At 38.0% G+C, this 16,487-nt stretch overlaps 1 protein-coding gene across 8 annotated transcripts in view; it reads left to right on the top strand.

Moving 5' to 3' along the window:
• Positions 1 to 16,487, top strand: part of TASP1 (taspase 1) — a 251,016-nt gene that overhangs the window by 3,576 nt on the left and 230,953 nt on the right. For 7 of the 8 annotated variants that reach the window (XR_009689987.1, XM_061125956.1, XM_061125955.1 and 4 more), the window contains exons 2-4: positions 8,063 to 8,281; positions 11,314 to 11,381; positions 13,308 to 13,376. Coding sequence is in view for 6 of the 8 variants with exons in the window: in XM_061125956.1 (XP_060981939.1) it covers positions 8,137 to 8,281; positions 11,314 to 11,381; positions 13,308 to 13,376 (282 nt within the window). In the remaining 2 variants the exon portion in view is untranslated. Of the gene's footprint in view, positions 1 to 8,062; positions 8,282 to 11,311; positions 11,382 to 13,307; positions 13,377 to 16,487 lie in introns of those variants that run through there. The other variant, XM_061125961.1, reaches the window with a different exon arrangement.

Genomic DNA, 16,487 nt, shown 5'->3' with positions numbered 1-16,487 from the left:
TGGGTTTGGGGAGAAAAGTTAATATGCTTTCTGTAACACTTAAGCTAAGAGGTATGTGAGCTGAGCAAAGGTCAAGGCAGTAGGAAAAAGGAAGTTAAATGCTTTAGAAGAAATCTATAGGATTTGGAAACTAGGCACAGTCCAAGATGACTATAAGGTGAGTTAGAAAGGATTGGGCTATTAAAAGTAAGGAGTAATGTAGAAAGAATTAGATTTCTGGGGAAAGGTGAATTTGTTTTGGGTAGGCTAAGAGTTTGGAGGATCCAGGTTGAGCTCTCCAGGAGACTTATGGCTACAGCTTAAGAGGCAGAGTTAGGAATCATCTGGTTTACTGAGGGGATCATTTTGAAAACTCGATACTCAGTGAAGTTGCTGAAGGAGGCATATGAGACTTAAGCCTTTGGACATTCTGTTTGAAAGTCAGGCAAGAGAACAAAGCTGGGAGGGGTCAGAGGGGCCTCAAAGAGCTAGGATAGTAGATTGGCATGCTTGCCAAGGAGAACAGGATATCTAGAGAATCAGAGGTTGCAAGCTAAAGACTGTTCAAAGATGCCATTAAGTTTGGTAACTTGGAGAAGATACATCTTACAGGTAAAGATACAATTTATTGGGAGGAAAAAATACACCCTCCCCACACAACAGTTTTATTAAGATAAAATTCATTTATCATATTATTACTCATGCTAAGTGTACAATTCATTGGTAGTTATTCAGACTAAATACCATGCAGCTGTGACCACAACCAATTTTAGAACATTTTTATTGCCTCTCCCCCAAAGAAATCCTGCCCCCATTAGCAGTCACTCCTCAATTCCCCTCTGTCCTTCTAGCCCAAGGCAACCACTAATCTACTTCTATCCTTTTAGATATGCCTACTCTGGACATTTGATATAAATTGAAACATATGTGGCCTTTTGTGTCTTACTTCTTTCATTGTGAAACATATGTGACTGATTGTGTCTGACTTCTTTCATTGTTTTCATGGTTCATTCATGCCATAGTGTGTATCAACCCTTCATTCCTTTTTATGGCTCTATAATGTTCCATTGTCTAAATATACCACAGTTTGTTTTTTTTTTTGGGGGGGGGGCTTTAACAATACAAATCTTAGGGTTCTGGATATCAGGAGTAAGAGATGGGTTTCACTGGGCTAAAACCAAGGTGTTTGTAGGATCTTGTTTCTTCTAGAGGCTCTGGGGTAGAATCTGTTCCCTTGCCTTTTCCAGCTTCTGAAGACTGCTCACATTCCTTATCTTCTGGCTCTTTCCTCTATCTTTTCAAAGTCAGCAACACTAGGCTGAGTCCTTCTCACATGGACAACTCTCTGCTTATCCCTTTCAGGCCTCCCTCTTCCACTTTTATTTTATTTTTAAATTTAAATTATTTATTTATTTTACTTTACAACATTGTATTGGTTTTGCCATACATTGACTTGAATCTGCCATGGGTGTACATGTGCTCCCATCCTGAGCCCCCGCTCCCAACTCCCTCCCCATCCCATCCCTCTGGGTCATTCCAGTGCACCAGCCGCGAGCATCCTGTATCATGCGTCGAACCTGGACTGGTGATTCATTTCACATATGATAATTTACATGTTTCAATGCCATTCTCCCATATCATCCCGACCTCGCCCTCTCCCACAGTGTCCAAAAGACTGTTCAATACATCTGTGTCTCTCTTGCTGTCTGGCATACAGGGTTATCGTTATTGTCTTTCTAAATTCCATATATATGCATTAGTATACTGTATTGGTGTTTTTCTTTCTGGCTTACTTCACTCTGTATAATGGGCTCCAGTTTCATCTACCTCATTAGAACTGATTTGAATGTATTCTTTTTAATGGCTGAATAATATTCCATTGTGTATATGTACCACAGCTTTCTTATCCATTTGTCTGCTGATGGACATCTAGGTTGCTTCCATGTCCTGGCTATTATAAACAGTGCTGTGATGAACATTGGGGTACACATGTCTCTTTCAGATCTGGTTTCCTCAGTGTGTATGCCCAGAAGTGGGATTGCTGGGTCATATGGCGGTTCTATTTCCAGTTTTTTAAGGAATCTCCACACTGTTCTCCATAGTGGCTGTACTAGTTTGCATTCCCACCAACAGTGTAAGAGGGTTCCCTTTTCTCCACACCCTCTCCAGCATTTATTGCTTGTAGACTTTTGGATAGCAGACATTCTGATTGGCATGTTAGGGTACCTCATTGTGGTTTTGATTTGCATGTCTCTGATAATGAGTAATGTTGAACATCTTTTCATGTGTTTGTTAGCCATCTGTATGTCTTCTTTGGAGAAATGTCTGTTTAGTTCTTTGGCCCATTTTTTGATTGGGTCTTTTATTTTTCTGGAATTGAGCTGCAGGAGTTGCTTGTATATTTCTGAGATTAATCCTTTGTCTGTTGCTTCATTTGCTATTATTTTCTCCCAATCTGAGGGCTGTCTTTTCACCTTGCTTATAGTTTCCTTTGTTGTGCAAAAGCTTTTAATTTTAATTAGGTCCCATTTGTTTATTTTTGCTTTTATTTCCAATATTCTTGGAGGTGGGTCATAGAGGATCCTGCTGTGATTTATGTCGGAGAGTGTTTTGCCTATGTTTTCCTCTAGGAGTTTTATATTTTCTGGTCTTACATTCAGATCTTTAATCCATTTTGAGTTTATTTTTGTATATGGTGTTAGAGAGTGTTCTAGTTTCACTCTTTTACAAGTGGTTGACCAGTTCTCCCAGCACCACTTGTTAAAGAGATTGTCTTTTCTCCATTGTATATTCTTGCCTCCTTTGTCAAAGATAAGGTGTCCATAAGTGTGTGGATTTATCTCTGGGCTTTCTATTTTGTTCCATTGATCTATATTTCTGTCTTTGTGCCGGTACCACACTGTCTTGATGACTATGGCTTTGTAGTAGAGCCTGAAGTTGGACAGGTTGATTCCTCCAGTTCTTCTTTCTCAAGATGGCTTTGGCTATTTGAGGTTTTTTGTATTTCCATGCAAATTGTGAAATTATTTGTTCTAGTTCTCTGAAAAATACCATTGGTAGCTTGATAGAGATTGCATTGAATCTGTAGATTGCTTTGGGTAGTATACTCATTTTCACTATATTGATTCTCCCAAACCATGAGCACAATATTAAATATACCACACTTTGTTTAACCAAGGTCTGCTCATGGATATTTGAGTTGTTCCCACTTTTTGACTGTTATGAATAGTTCTGCTATAAACATCCATGTACAAGTTTTTATATGGATGTATTTTCAGTTCTAATGAATATACATTATTAGGAGTGGAATTGCTGGGTCATATGGTAACTTTGGGCTTCTCAGGTGGTGCTAGTTGTAAAGAACTTGCCTGCCAATGCAGAAGACATAAGAGATAGAGGTTCAAGCCCTGGGTCGGGAAGATTCCCTGGAGGAGGTCATGGCAACCGACTCCAGTATTCTTGCCTGGAGAATCCCCTGGACAGAGTATCCTGGTGGGCTACAGTCCATAGGGTAAGGAGCCAGACACCACTGAAGTGACTTCACACACACACACACACACATACACACACACTCACACACAGAGTAACTTCATGTTTACCTTTTCAATCTTGGACTTCCCTGTGGCTCAGATGGTAAAGCGTCTGCCTATAATGTGGGAAACCCGGGTTCGATCCCTGGGTAGGGAAGATCCCCTGGAGAAGGAAATGGCAACCCACTCCTGTATGCTTGCCTGGAAAATCCCATGAATGGAGGAGCCTGGTGGGATATAGTCCATGGGGTTGCAAAGAGTTAGACATAACTGAGCGACTTCACTTTCACTTTCAGTTTCACTTTTCAAGCTACTGTTGCAGAGGATGGACAAATTGCCAGTGTTTTTTAGATATAATAAAGTGAATTTTAGTACCATCACCAATAGAAAGTTGCAAAATGTCCATATTCAAACTTATCATTCAGGAACACAGGCATTATAAAAATGATGTATAAAATTGTTTTCTGTTGTGTAAAGCTATAACATGCATATGCATCTTTGATTGGAAAACTTTTGTGATGACTGTTATCTCAAAGACTTAGCTGAAGTGTTAAACATTTTCCATATGGATCTATATATTGATGTGAATATGATTCATCCATTTCAAATAATTATTTGTAATAATGACTACAAATGTGATTAAAAATATCACAGGGATATCTGATGTCAATCTACATGATTTACATTTTACTCCTTAGTTTCAACTGTAGAGATCAAATAATAATTTTATTTTTTTTAAATTTAGGATTATCTGTGGTTTATGTGGCCCTAGAAATTCAAGATCCAGAAAAACAAAACCAAAACAGACCTCTCAGCCAGTATTGTTGACTGGCCGTGTTTTTTTGTCTGTTCCTTCTCTAGGTGGGTTGAGTGTTGAGAACCTTCAGAATATGGCATTTCTCCTCTTATTGAAGTGGGATCTCACCAGCTTGCCCTATTTTGAGACCTGGACTTGGCTAGTTATCTTGTGTTCTCATAAAGAAATAAATGAATAAAAAAGTTTTTTTTGTTTTTAAGTAATACATTCAGATTGTCCAAAATCAAAAGGTGCACAATGGTGAATAGTGGGATTTCCATTTCACCTTTGTCCACCAGTCACCCAAATCTTTTGGTAACTGCTATTGTGCTAATTTTTGATATATTCTTCCAGATTGCACTTTGCATATATATTTGGTTGTATTATTTTTTCTTGTCTCCCTCAAAATATGGTACTGCAGATGTTTCTGTACCATGCCTTTTTTTACTTACCAAAATATCTTCAACATTGGTTGTTTCATATTTGTGTATCAATAAAGTTCTCATTTTTTCCAAAAGCTGCTTTTATTTTTAACTACTTTTTTTTTATCAAGACATACTATTGGTGTATATCTTTACCATTACAGACTACCCTTCCGTGTATGTTTGTAATTTTGGTTGATTTTACCAAATTGACCTTGTTGCATTGTATTCATCTGTGCTGCTCCTTGCAACATGTGAGAATGACTCTTTAACTTGGCCAGTCCAGCTGATATATGAGTGTGGTTTTGTTTTGCCTTTTTCTTTTGAGTGAGGTTTAGCATCTTTTGATCTGTTTAAGTTGTTATATAGTTCTTCTATAAACTGGGATTTGCTCACTTGCCCCCTTCCGCCTTTTGTGTCTTTTTTGGGACATTTGTTGGAGTTCTGTTACGAATGTAAGACTTTTAATGGGTTCTGAGTTAAACAAAAACTGATGTTGGAGTAGAAATTGCTTCATTTCTAATTGAATTAAAAATATTCCAGTAACCATTGGAAGTTGGAGGCCAGAGTTGTACATTGGCTAGCCTGTCTACTTGAGTTCCTTTCCCAGTGCTGCAGAACTTTGGGGCCAGCATTTTTGGAGGAGTTTAGTGAGATGACATGGTTTGCTACATAAATAAATTTCTATCATCTCTGAGAGATGATAGATTGCTCAAGAAACAGCATATTTATTCATCTTCCACATTTAATTTTTTCAGACAAGCTTGAGAAGCAAGCAAATCTCTCATATACATTAAAAATGCCTGTTACATCAAAACTTATTCGTTAAAATTTGTATATGTTCTAAATTGTTATTCATGAAAAATTTGCATCTGATGACAGTGAGTCAGAGAAAGTTTTATAACTCATACTGCTTGGATGTGTTTTCATTTGAACTGAAGCTTTGAATTTTCCAAAGCTTGAGTTTTCACACAGCTGTTTGTGGGTCTAGTGGGCCCAAGCTCATTTCATGACTTGGTCAGACATCAGGCCTATATAGACTGGGAGATAAACTGCTAATCATTTAAACTGACTTTGTCAACTGACACAGAAATAAATAGTAACCTATCTCAGAGAAATAACCAAAGTCAAATAAAGGTAATTGAGGCAGACCCTCTTGAAGCAGTTGGAAGAAAATCCATTCTCAGAGAGATACTTATCACTACAAAACAAAAGCAGGCATTTTAACTTACTGTTATTTAATAAACCTCAGCGCTCTTTTATAATAAAAATTTATGATTATATGTAAACACTTTAATACAACAGCAAATGTATATATGTATATGATTTTAAATTATTTGTCCTTTAAATTAGGTGATACATAATAATAATTAAATGGATTCTTTTTAACCAGGAATTAAAGGAAGTTAAAATACAATGTTGGGCTTCTCAGGTGGCGTTAGTGGTATGGAACCCGCCTGCAAATACAGGAGACATAAGAGACGTGGGTTCAGTCCCTGGGTTGGGAAGATCCCCTGGAGGAGGGCATGGCAACCCATTCCAGTATGCTTGCCTGGAGAATCCCATGGACAGAGGAGCCTGGCGGGCTCCAGTCCATGGAGTTGCAAAGAGTCACACATGACTGAAGTGACTTATCATGCATGCATGCACACACAGAGTACCATATTGCACTGCTTCCAGGCCATTTCTTGTGTGAAGAATCAAGTTAAAATTTTTTCAATCCATTGTTGACCATTTCTTTTATAAAATGCAAAAATAAAACAGAATACCACAAAAACCTCAAAACAGAACTATGAAAGAAAGATAAAAGTGAAAGCTCATATTTTTATCTGATGTAGCAGATAAAATTATTTCAAAAATATAATTATACCCTGGAAGATGTAAGTTTTAGAGTGAATTAATGTGCCTTTTGTACTTTGAGTCTTTTCCTTGTGAATCTCCAGTTTTTATAGATGGTTTTAATTCTGTTCTATTAAACAGATTATAAAAAGATATTATAAACAAAACTTAGGGAAATAGAAAAGTATTAGAAAAACTGTCATTGTTTATTGAAAACATGGATGTAAGACAGTTCGTATATGAATAAAAAATAATCTCTTGCAGACTGATAACCAGCACTAGTCTGTAGACCACACTCTGCGTGACACTGTTCTTTTGAACTAGTTGGCTGTCACTCTTTAAAGCCCTGTGTCCCTCCCCATTTCTCAATTTAGGATAAGGTACAGATTTTTACCTTATAGTGTGAATCTAGGTGTTTGAGTAGTTTCAATCACGTGACTTTGGGATATTTTTTTTTTTCCCCTCAAATCTCTGTTGATTTTTTAAATGATCCATTTTTCCCCAGTCTGAAGTGTGTTTTACCATCATTATTAAGTCAAGATTGCCAGTAGCTTGTGAGCTTGTGAGAAAAATTAGAAGCTTTGTGGTATATGTTGCTTGTAATTCATTTTATTATCTTTTGAGAACCTCAGAAATAATGCTTTTGTGAAAATGAACAAATATTTGCACAAGTATTATTTTAATTTCATGCTTTAGTCTTATAAATTTGTTAGCATTTGTTTTACATTGAGCTCTGAAGCATTAAACTGTTTTTCATAAAAAGTTGTCCATAGGCAGAGTAAATCTGTATGTTGGTTCATTTTTTTTTTTTTTCAGTTGGATGCATGAGACAAGTGCTCAGGGCTGGTGCACTGGGAAGACCCAGAGGGATGGGATGGGGAAGGAGGTGGGAGGTTGGTTCATTTTTTTAAGCAAACAGCAATCTTGAGCTCTTATATGTTTTCACCACACACAAAAGATTGTACTTAGGTGAGGTGATGGATGTGTTAACTAACCTTGTGGCAATCATTTTGCCGTATATATGTGTGTCACGTCCTCAGGTTGTACTGCTTGAACTTCTCCACTGGTGTATGTCAATTATATCTCAATAAAGCTGGAGGAAAAAATAAGCAGCAATCTAGGCTTTAAATCAAGGCTCAGTGATGTTGCCAGTGCTGCCTGTGGTTCTTGAATGTCCCAGAGGTTATTAGTGTTTGGTTTGGAGGTAGTAGAAAGTGATATTTAAGATGAGGTTTTCTTCAATGTAGATAAAATGAGAGATAAAATATCTTTTGGACTCAACATGAAGTTTTTTTACAACAGTTCTTTGTTTATACGACTTCAAGACCTGTCAGTGTATAAAGGGATTTAAATTCTAACCTTTTTATATTCTTTGTGTTACCCAGTTAAATAACTTTAAAATTAGGGGTTTTTCTTGAAAGTTACCTGAGCACAAATTTGTATACGTGTGTGTTAGTGGAAAGAAATGCACACTATCTTTGCCTGTTTTCCTTTAGGGTAATTCCTCTTCTGCAGTTACTTTTGGATGGAAGTATGCACTTTTCCCAATAGAAGATGGTAATCTTGGAGAATGACCATGGAGAAGGGGATGAGTTCTGGAGAAGGACTGCCTTCCAGATCATCTCAAGTTTCGGCTGTTAAAACAACAGCGAAAGAGTTGGAAACGAAGCAGTCCCATAAAGAGAAACGAGGGGGCTTTGTGTTGGTGCATGCAGGTAAGCTCTGAGTAGCTGAGCTGGAAAATGAAAGTAATGGGCTTCCTTTCCTTTGCCTTGGAGTATACCAGAAGCTGTTTCCTGTCTGGGGGAGGGACACTGCAGGAAGAGTTGGAACCACAGGTTGACTTGCATAGTGTGAAGGCCTCCCCCGAGCTCCCCACGTGGAGGGTCTTGCAGTGATGGCACTTCCTTTGGCCCCTTCACTCACCTCCTCTAGTACTTTTACTCCATCTGCGTGTGCCTGTTAAAAAGTCATGTCTGACTCTTCGCGATTCTATGGACTTGTAGCCCGCCAGGCTCCTCTGTCCTTGGGGATTCTCCAGCCAAGCATAACTGGAGTGGGTTGCCATGACATCAGCCAGGGGATCTTCGTGACCCACAGACTGAACCTGCATCTTTTTGTTTACCTGCATTGCTGAATAGATTCTTTTACCACTAGTGCCACCTGGGAAGCCCTTTACTCCATATAGTAGATATATTTAGGTATTGTTAAAACCAGACAAAGTAATTGTTTAAACTCTCGTTTGTGTTTTTAAAAATAAAGTTGTTGAAAAAAACTTTACTCACCCCGTATTTGACTATGTCCATCTTAGAGTGTAATTTATACAATCTTAAAGGTAGTTTTTGCCTTCTTAATATTATAAATGAGGAACCTTAAAACCAGAGCGATTAAGTGGTTCAGGCACACAGCTAATCAGTAGCTCCAGGCCGAGAAACCATTAAGTGGGCCCACAAGTCCCATTCTAGTGATTTTGGCACTCCGTCAGCCTCTGATTTCTGCTTCAGAGGACCTGGAAGACGGACACAGTGAAGTTCAACCCCTGAGTCCCCATCATTGATACATCTACGGTTTCCAAGCAGTGCAGCTCTGCCCCGTCTTTTTTTTTTTTTTTTTCCTCTCCCTTTTTCTTTGATGTGGGTTGAGTGGCATTGTTTCTTTTTGTCAGACTGGCATTCTGCCTGATCATTAACCTTTGGCTATAGCTAAACTGAACAGACAAGTTGGGAAGTCTTACAGAATCAAATCCAGAAAAGTCAAACAGTGAAAAAACAAAAGGTTCAATTTTCTTTTCTTTCAAATGACTTTTCAAAGAAATGAGGTAAATTTATATAAACAACTGAAATTCCCAAGCCAGTGTTCCCTTCTACTACACCATGCTGGTGGTGCATCGTTTATAGGACCCAGTGAGTTATTTTATTCATAATGAGTATTTGAAAAATGTGCAAGGAAGCCCTGAGATATGTAAGCAATAACGCCGTGGAGCATTTGATGAGTTGGGGGAAGGGTTGCCTCTGTGATGGTCACTGCAGACTCCCTCCTGTCTCAGACACACCTCGTGGCAGTGAGTCTTATAGCTGGTGCTGGTACCGGCTGTAATAGGAGGAAGTCTGCGTAATGGCAGGAAATTGTGTGGACTAAGGATGACTTTCCCTTCTAAATTCTTAGAAGGTCAGATAGAATGATTGATTATGCAGCATTACCTACCTTGCACATTTAGGGGACAAAATTTCAATTCCAGTGTAGAGATTTTAAAACTTTTGCTTTTTTTTTTTTTGGTATTAAAGGAGACTTGCCCAAATTTTAGTCACTTGAATAGTAGATTTTTGCTTTTTCCCTAGATCTGTATATTACCTATACTTTTCATGCTTCTGCTCATCACTCAGTCTTGTCTCTTTGCGACCCTATGGACTGTAGCCCACCAGGCTCCTCTGTCCATGGAATTTTCCAGGCAAGAATACTGGAGTGGGTTGCCATTTCCTCCTCCAGTGGATCTTCCCAACCCAGGGATTGAACCCATGTCTCTTGTGTCTCCTGCACTGGCAGGCAGATTCTTTACCACTGAACCGTCAGGGAAGTTTATTAGTGCTGTTATCCACACAGTAAAGTTACCTATTTGGCTGCAGTATCCCATGTGGGAAATACTGCTGCAAGGTTGGGGTCTGAGATCTAAGATGGCATTTATTAGAGAACATTGAAGAGAGTCCTCGTAAACATTGGCACAGGTTCTGTGAAGTTTTAGTGCTTTTGAGAAATGGGACTAGAATTTGCGTGTATTATGGATTCCTGTTGTTTGGACTTCTTTTCTGCTCCCTCGAGTCCATTAACCATAACTTCTTGGGGCCGTTCTTTGTCTGCGTTGAGGAAAGATGGGTTAAGTTTGTGTTGTAGTCTGCAGCCTCACAGAAGGAGGTCTGCCTGAGGATTAGAGATGTAGTTCTTTAACCTTCCCTGTGTTGGGGGGACCCCTCTGGGGTCCAACAGGGGACTGGGAGTGGGCTCTGAGGGGGAGGTTCAGAGCAAGTTAAGGAACTTTGATGAAAGGCCTTTTCTTGGTTTCTTTCTAGTTTATTCTGAGATCCCTAACTAAGCAACAATTAATCCTTTTAGGGAAATAAATTTCAGAGCCTTTCTCTTGAAGTTGCTGAGTGTTTGATTAGGATAGGCAGTGGTGAATATACCATCCCTGATGTTTCAGACACCCTGAGCTACATTCCAGGGGTGAAAGAAAGGAGAAGTTAGGGTAGGAGAGGTGATATTGGTGGTGGTTGTGGATAGGATGGAACACCTGTCTGTTTCAAGTTTGAAATAAAACTACCTAGTTTTCTGAAGTTACTCTTAAGAATTCTGACAAAGACTTTCCAAAGTTCAACAGGGAGGAAATTAAAGGCACTCTGCCCTTGACACTGCCTAGGTTATCAGCTCCCTCTAAAAAACACTCCTGACTTTGGGGAAGATTTCAAAAGGAGGAGAGGTCAGCTTGGCGAAGCCTCTTTGGGAACGTAAGCTATTTCTGGTGCCTCTGGTAGGAAAATAGCTTTTGACAGAGGAGATAAGGCATGGTATTGAAAATGCTTATAGTGCAGAAAGATTTTTAAGATTAGATTTTTAAGAGTCCATACACTTAGGACAGTAGTTTTTTTATCACTCAGAAAGCATCAGTTTGCATGAACTACTTATATAATGTTAGCAAGGTCTCTGATATCTTAATGATAGTTAACCATTGATTTTTTTTTTTTTTCCATTACAGGTGCAGGTTATCATTCTGAATCCAAAGCCAAGGAATATAAGCATGTATGCAAAAGAGCTTGTCAAAAGGTATGGAGAGAATATATTCTGTCTGATTGAAACATTTTAGTTTTGACCATAAAGCAGCTTTACCTTGAAATTCAAAATTTTAAGGTTTGATTTATAAGACAGACTTTGGCTTGGACCACAAAATAATTTTGTTCATATTTGTGGAGTCTTTGTTTTGTTTTGTATTTTTTATTCTCGAAATCATGTTTAGATCTTTTCTTTCCTTTCCCAGATCAAAGTCCGTATTTTTGGAATTGTGGGCACATAATCATATACCTTTTAATCTTTGCAGCGGTGTTGAGCTCTATAGGAGGAGTAGGGAAAGCAGCTCAAAGGCAGCCAATGTGGCTTTCTGTGAAGGGAAGGAAAAAATAATAAAAAAATTAAAAGGAGTGTTTTTCTTGGGGAGATTATCCTGTGCTTTTTCTTCTGCTTCTCATCACGTAGTTTGTATCATAGCAAATTCGTTGTCGTTCTGAAGTTTAGCTTTGCCTTTGTACTCAGTCGTGCTTATTTTTCATCTTTGGTTTTTGAGGTTTTGCTAAATTGTTGAATGCTTAATGTGGAGGCAGGAGTGGACTCGGAAGAAATATTGTTCATTTTTATTTTGATCCTGACTATATACTCTTGTAGGCAAACCTTCCATTACCTTTTATGCAAATAGAATGTTAATTGGACACTATGTATCAAGTAAATAGGGGTCTTTCTCACTCTTTTCATTTATATTTATTACCGTTTAAAGAAGATTATAGTTAATTAGAGATCCAAGATTTTTCTTATGAATGAAATCTCATGAATGAGAATATTTTGTTACAGTGATTGCATTGTCTTTAAAAAAAACTATAATAAAGGTAAATATTGTTTAAGCTATTTTACATTTTTAATCTTATTTTTCAAAGTGTGAAATCTTTTTGTTATCTGAAAAGAAATGGCTTACCTTTATAGGAATATAGTTCTGTATGTAATACATTTAGACTGTGTAACCAGACTCCTCAATGTATAGAATAAATGAACTTCTCAAAAGTTTCCTGAGGAATACAGTTCTTAGTTTTTGATCTTTGTTGACTAAGGTGGAGCTTCAATAATTCATTTAAAAATCAGTCTTTCTTCTCTTTCTTTCCTGTCTTATTTATACCTAAGAAGCAAGGTGATTTTGTGGCCTTTACTTTCTATAGATTATATTATGAAATAATATTATATGTTTAATTTCAATGTAAAATACCTTATAGAATCACAAATGCTGTTCTCAAAAGTATGCTTTCATCTAAGAATTCTGAAATGCCTCTGTGACGGAGTCACTATTTTTTATAGTTGGAGTAGAGAGAGTAGCAGGGACTTCCCTCGTGGCTCAGACAGTGAAGAATCTGTCTGCAGTGTGGAGGTCCTGGTTTGATCCCTGGGTCAGGATGTTCCCCTGGAGAAGGGAATGACTACCCACTCCAGTATTCTTGCCTGGATAATTCCATGGATAGAGGAGCCTGGGGGGCTATAGTCGATGGGGTTGCAAACGGTTGGCCACAACTGAGCACCTAACACACACAGGGAGAGTAGTAATGGTGGAATAAGAAATTATTAGCTTAGTCTATATAAAATACGACTTCAAATTTCAAAATGGAATTCATAGAATTTCTCAGGCTATGTGAATTGCCCTGTGATGAATGAAGCCCTTTCACTTACTAAATTCCTTGCACTTTGTGTTTAGTGGCTAAATTTTATTCATTGTCTCAAATTGAATAATAATAAATGAGGGATATTATAAGTTATCCTGAATAATTGCTAACTTTAAATCTAAGCAGTTTATTTCTTGTAGTATGGAGTGGAACTCTAGTGATCAGTTTTTGTCAACTCTAAATGTCTCCTACACTTCTTTAAGCCTTTGAAAAGTTTCTGGGGGTGTTTGAGAAGCTGTGGTTTTACAGTGAATAATCTTGCCCCTTGGTTTTATAGGCAATTGAAAAGCTGCAGGCTGGTGCTCTTGCGACAGATGCAGTGACTGCAGCCCTGGTGGAGCTTGAGGTATTTCTTTTCTCTATTTATTTCATTTAAAGTAGTTGTGAGTTTATGTCCGTTATTCTTAAATGACGAAACTGTTGTTTAGTCAGCCATCAGTGACATGACCAGTGTTTCCCAACAGTACTAACAATGAAGAATGAAGAAGCAGCCTGTGATCTTGTTAGGTTGTCTTATTGGAGACTTCTCTGAGTAATATAAAGAAGTTGGTTAAATTTCATTTTTTCCCCTGGTTTTGTGAGATTCATGAATACAAGTTATTGGTGGCTTGATGCTTGAATTTCTTTAATATTTTCAGAAGAAAAATTCCTGAAGTTAACACCTTCTCAAAGTAATATATATTCTGTTGTGTAGAAAACAAAAAATTCCAACTGTCTAGAAGTATCCCAAGTTTAAGAAGTTTCCACAAACGTATCAGTTGGATATATATACTGAAGCTGTGTTCTGTTAGGTGCGTCTTGTCCAGTGTGATTGTTAGGTTGGTCTCCAGTTAACTGTGGGTGTTGAGGAATTCAGTGCAGAGGTTCTCAAGTTCGCTGTAATCCTTGCTACTTCAGTATGAGGGTCTCTCAATTCTCTTAATCTATACCCTGAGGATAAGTTTGTCCAGGAGATATTGAGGGCTTCACAAGCCTGACTTCTGTTTCTCAAATTTTTAGAAGGTAGATTAGTGTAAGTCAGTTTAGAGGGCAGTGAGTGGATAGTTTTTTGCTTGACAAGATTACTAGGGGACTCAAATAAGACTTAAAGATAAGAGTTTGAGGGAGGAGGTGATAGAGAAGACTGCCCCCAGTTGACTGGATTAGGCTCCTACTAGCAGGGCATCTACTCTGTCACACCAGGCCTTGCTTTTTACCTGTGAAGATTGCCCAGAGTTGACCGGAAGTGCTAGCCTTGTCCTTGAGCCATTGCAGTTGAGCTTTGGATCATGCTCTGTGGATTGTATGCGCTCTTGTTAACACTTTGAGCTTAGTAGGGTACGTGGTCGAGGAAGGTGAATGTAGATGGTGGGTGTGTAGCTTGGTGCCTGAGGATCTGACCGGGGATGTGTGGCCTTTCTCTTGAGGCCGATTGGTCTTACACTAGCTCTGTGCCACTCGGGAGCCACAAAGCCCTGGGCGCCTCTCAGCCTCTCCTTGGCTCAGTTTACACATTTATGACATGAGGATGGTAATTTCTGCTTTACAGAGTTGTGAAGGTTAACTGACAATGTATGATAACCACTTAGAACATTATGAGGCACGTGGGAAGCTACTCATAACTGTTATCAGTTATGACTATTGTGAGGTGCTTTGGAAATGATATATGTGAAGTGAATGTTTGTGGTAACTCTTTACATTGTCAAAGGAAGGTTAATTATATGTTGTGGATAAAAGGGGAAAAGTGATGCCAGGAAGAAGGTTGATGTGGTTACCACCAAATCTTACCTTTACTCAAAACACATACACAAAGTAAGCTTCATCTAACTTAATTCAATTATTAATTGCAAATGACTTCTTTGTGTAGAAGACAATGTCCTGAGGTTACAGGTGCATGGAGCCAGTGTGGGCCTGGGGAGAGATTAATAAATAGCTGGGTGTATACCTTAAGAGCAACTATGAATACACAATTGAGTAAAATTAAGTTTTCCTTTTTCTTTTCATCTTAGAGTAACTTTAATTTTCTCAAGTCCTACTTATATCATTCTGAATATTTTGCTATATTTTTTTCCCCATGATGAATCAATCCTACTTTAAAAGAATTTACTTATGTATACTTAAAAATGATTTAAAATAAATTTTGGAAGGAGTTACATGTGAGTGAGCTTTATAGTTTTGGATGATGACCTGTGGTTTTTAAGAGTGTGGATATGAAGGTTTTTTAAAAACAAGTGTGTTCTGTTATTTTGATTGGACTGTGGCCTGAGTGAGTTTATTAAGTTTGGGGAAGAATTTCAATGAGTTATCTTTAAAAATTCATTTTTATGTGGAATCTTTGAATGAAATATATGTTAGTAGTTTAAAGATTAAGGCTCCACTAACTGGAAGAACTTTCCTCAATCTGAAGAATTACGTTGGAAGTCATGCATGTATGGCCACTGCAGTTGCCGTCACCTTGCATAATTGTGATTCGTCATCTTTGAACAGTGTGGTCTTCAAATAAAGAGTTTAACTGAAGACATATTCTAATAGTTTGAATCAATGGGAGGATATATAAAAATTGGATTCTTATATTTTCTGTACTTAGGAAAATAAGAGTAACATTAAGTCCTTTCAGTCAACTGAAAAGTTCCAGAATCTCACTTAGACTGTTACGTTTAACTTGAGAGTAAAACCACTTATCCTTAGTTTTGGTCAATCTATTTAGCAGAGCTGAGTTTTGTCCTAATTATCAAATAAATATGGGCAACCCTTATACCTTTGTCTTTTGACTGTATTTGGGATATACTTTTTGACTTCGAAAAAACCATACTTTTTAAACTTGCTTGTTACATTATTACTTAGGCAGGTGGCTACACTGGGTTTGAGTTCCTTGAGGACTTTGCTAACTGTGGATTGAAATGGTTTAACGGTCCTTATTGGCCAGAAGGGATATCTGGCCTCGTATTTTGAAAAATATGAAAATTTGCACTTACCCAAATAGTGAAAAGTACATTGACCTCAACTTGATGCCACAGAGGAGAAAAAGACAATGTGAAATAAAATTTATAATAAAAAAAGTTGGGTTTTGGTGGCATCTATAATTTATACAGGCCACCTCAACAAATCAGTTTTGAGCTTTTCTTGGAATCCTGTTCCCTTGTGTGGTTTCATTTTTCTCACCCACCAAGACAGACAACTGCAAAGCACCAGAGGGCTGGGAGGGTGAGTGTGTAAGTTCCTACCTATGAAATGGACTAGCTTCTCCCTTCTGGGTTTTGGGAGGGAAGGTGGCCACTCGTATGAGAGGTGTTCTGTAGTGAGAGGGTGAAAATGAGGTGTGGAGGCCACTGTGCATTTTGCTTGTCTTCACAATGTGGTGAAGGAAAGGAAAAGGTCAGTTTTATAGATCATATTTTAATAGTTTATTGTTAAAGTGATTTGGTCCCATTGTTTCATGACTCATTTTTTAGAGGTTCTTTTTGTAACTGATGGGAAA

This window comes from Dama dama, chromosome 23 (genome assembly GCF_033118175.1).
Source record: "Dama dama isolate Ldn47 chromosome 23, ASM3311817v1, whole genome shotgun sequence".
Taxonomy (NCBI): Eukaryota; Metazoa; Chordata; class Mammalia; order Artiodactyla; family Cervidae; genus Dama; species Dama dama.
The sequence above is the reverse complement of the archived record's forward strand: the minus strand, read 5'-3'. Positions and strand labels throughout refer to the sequence as shown.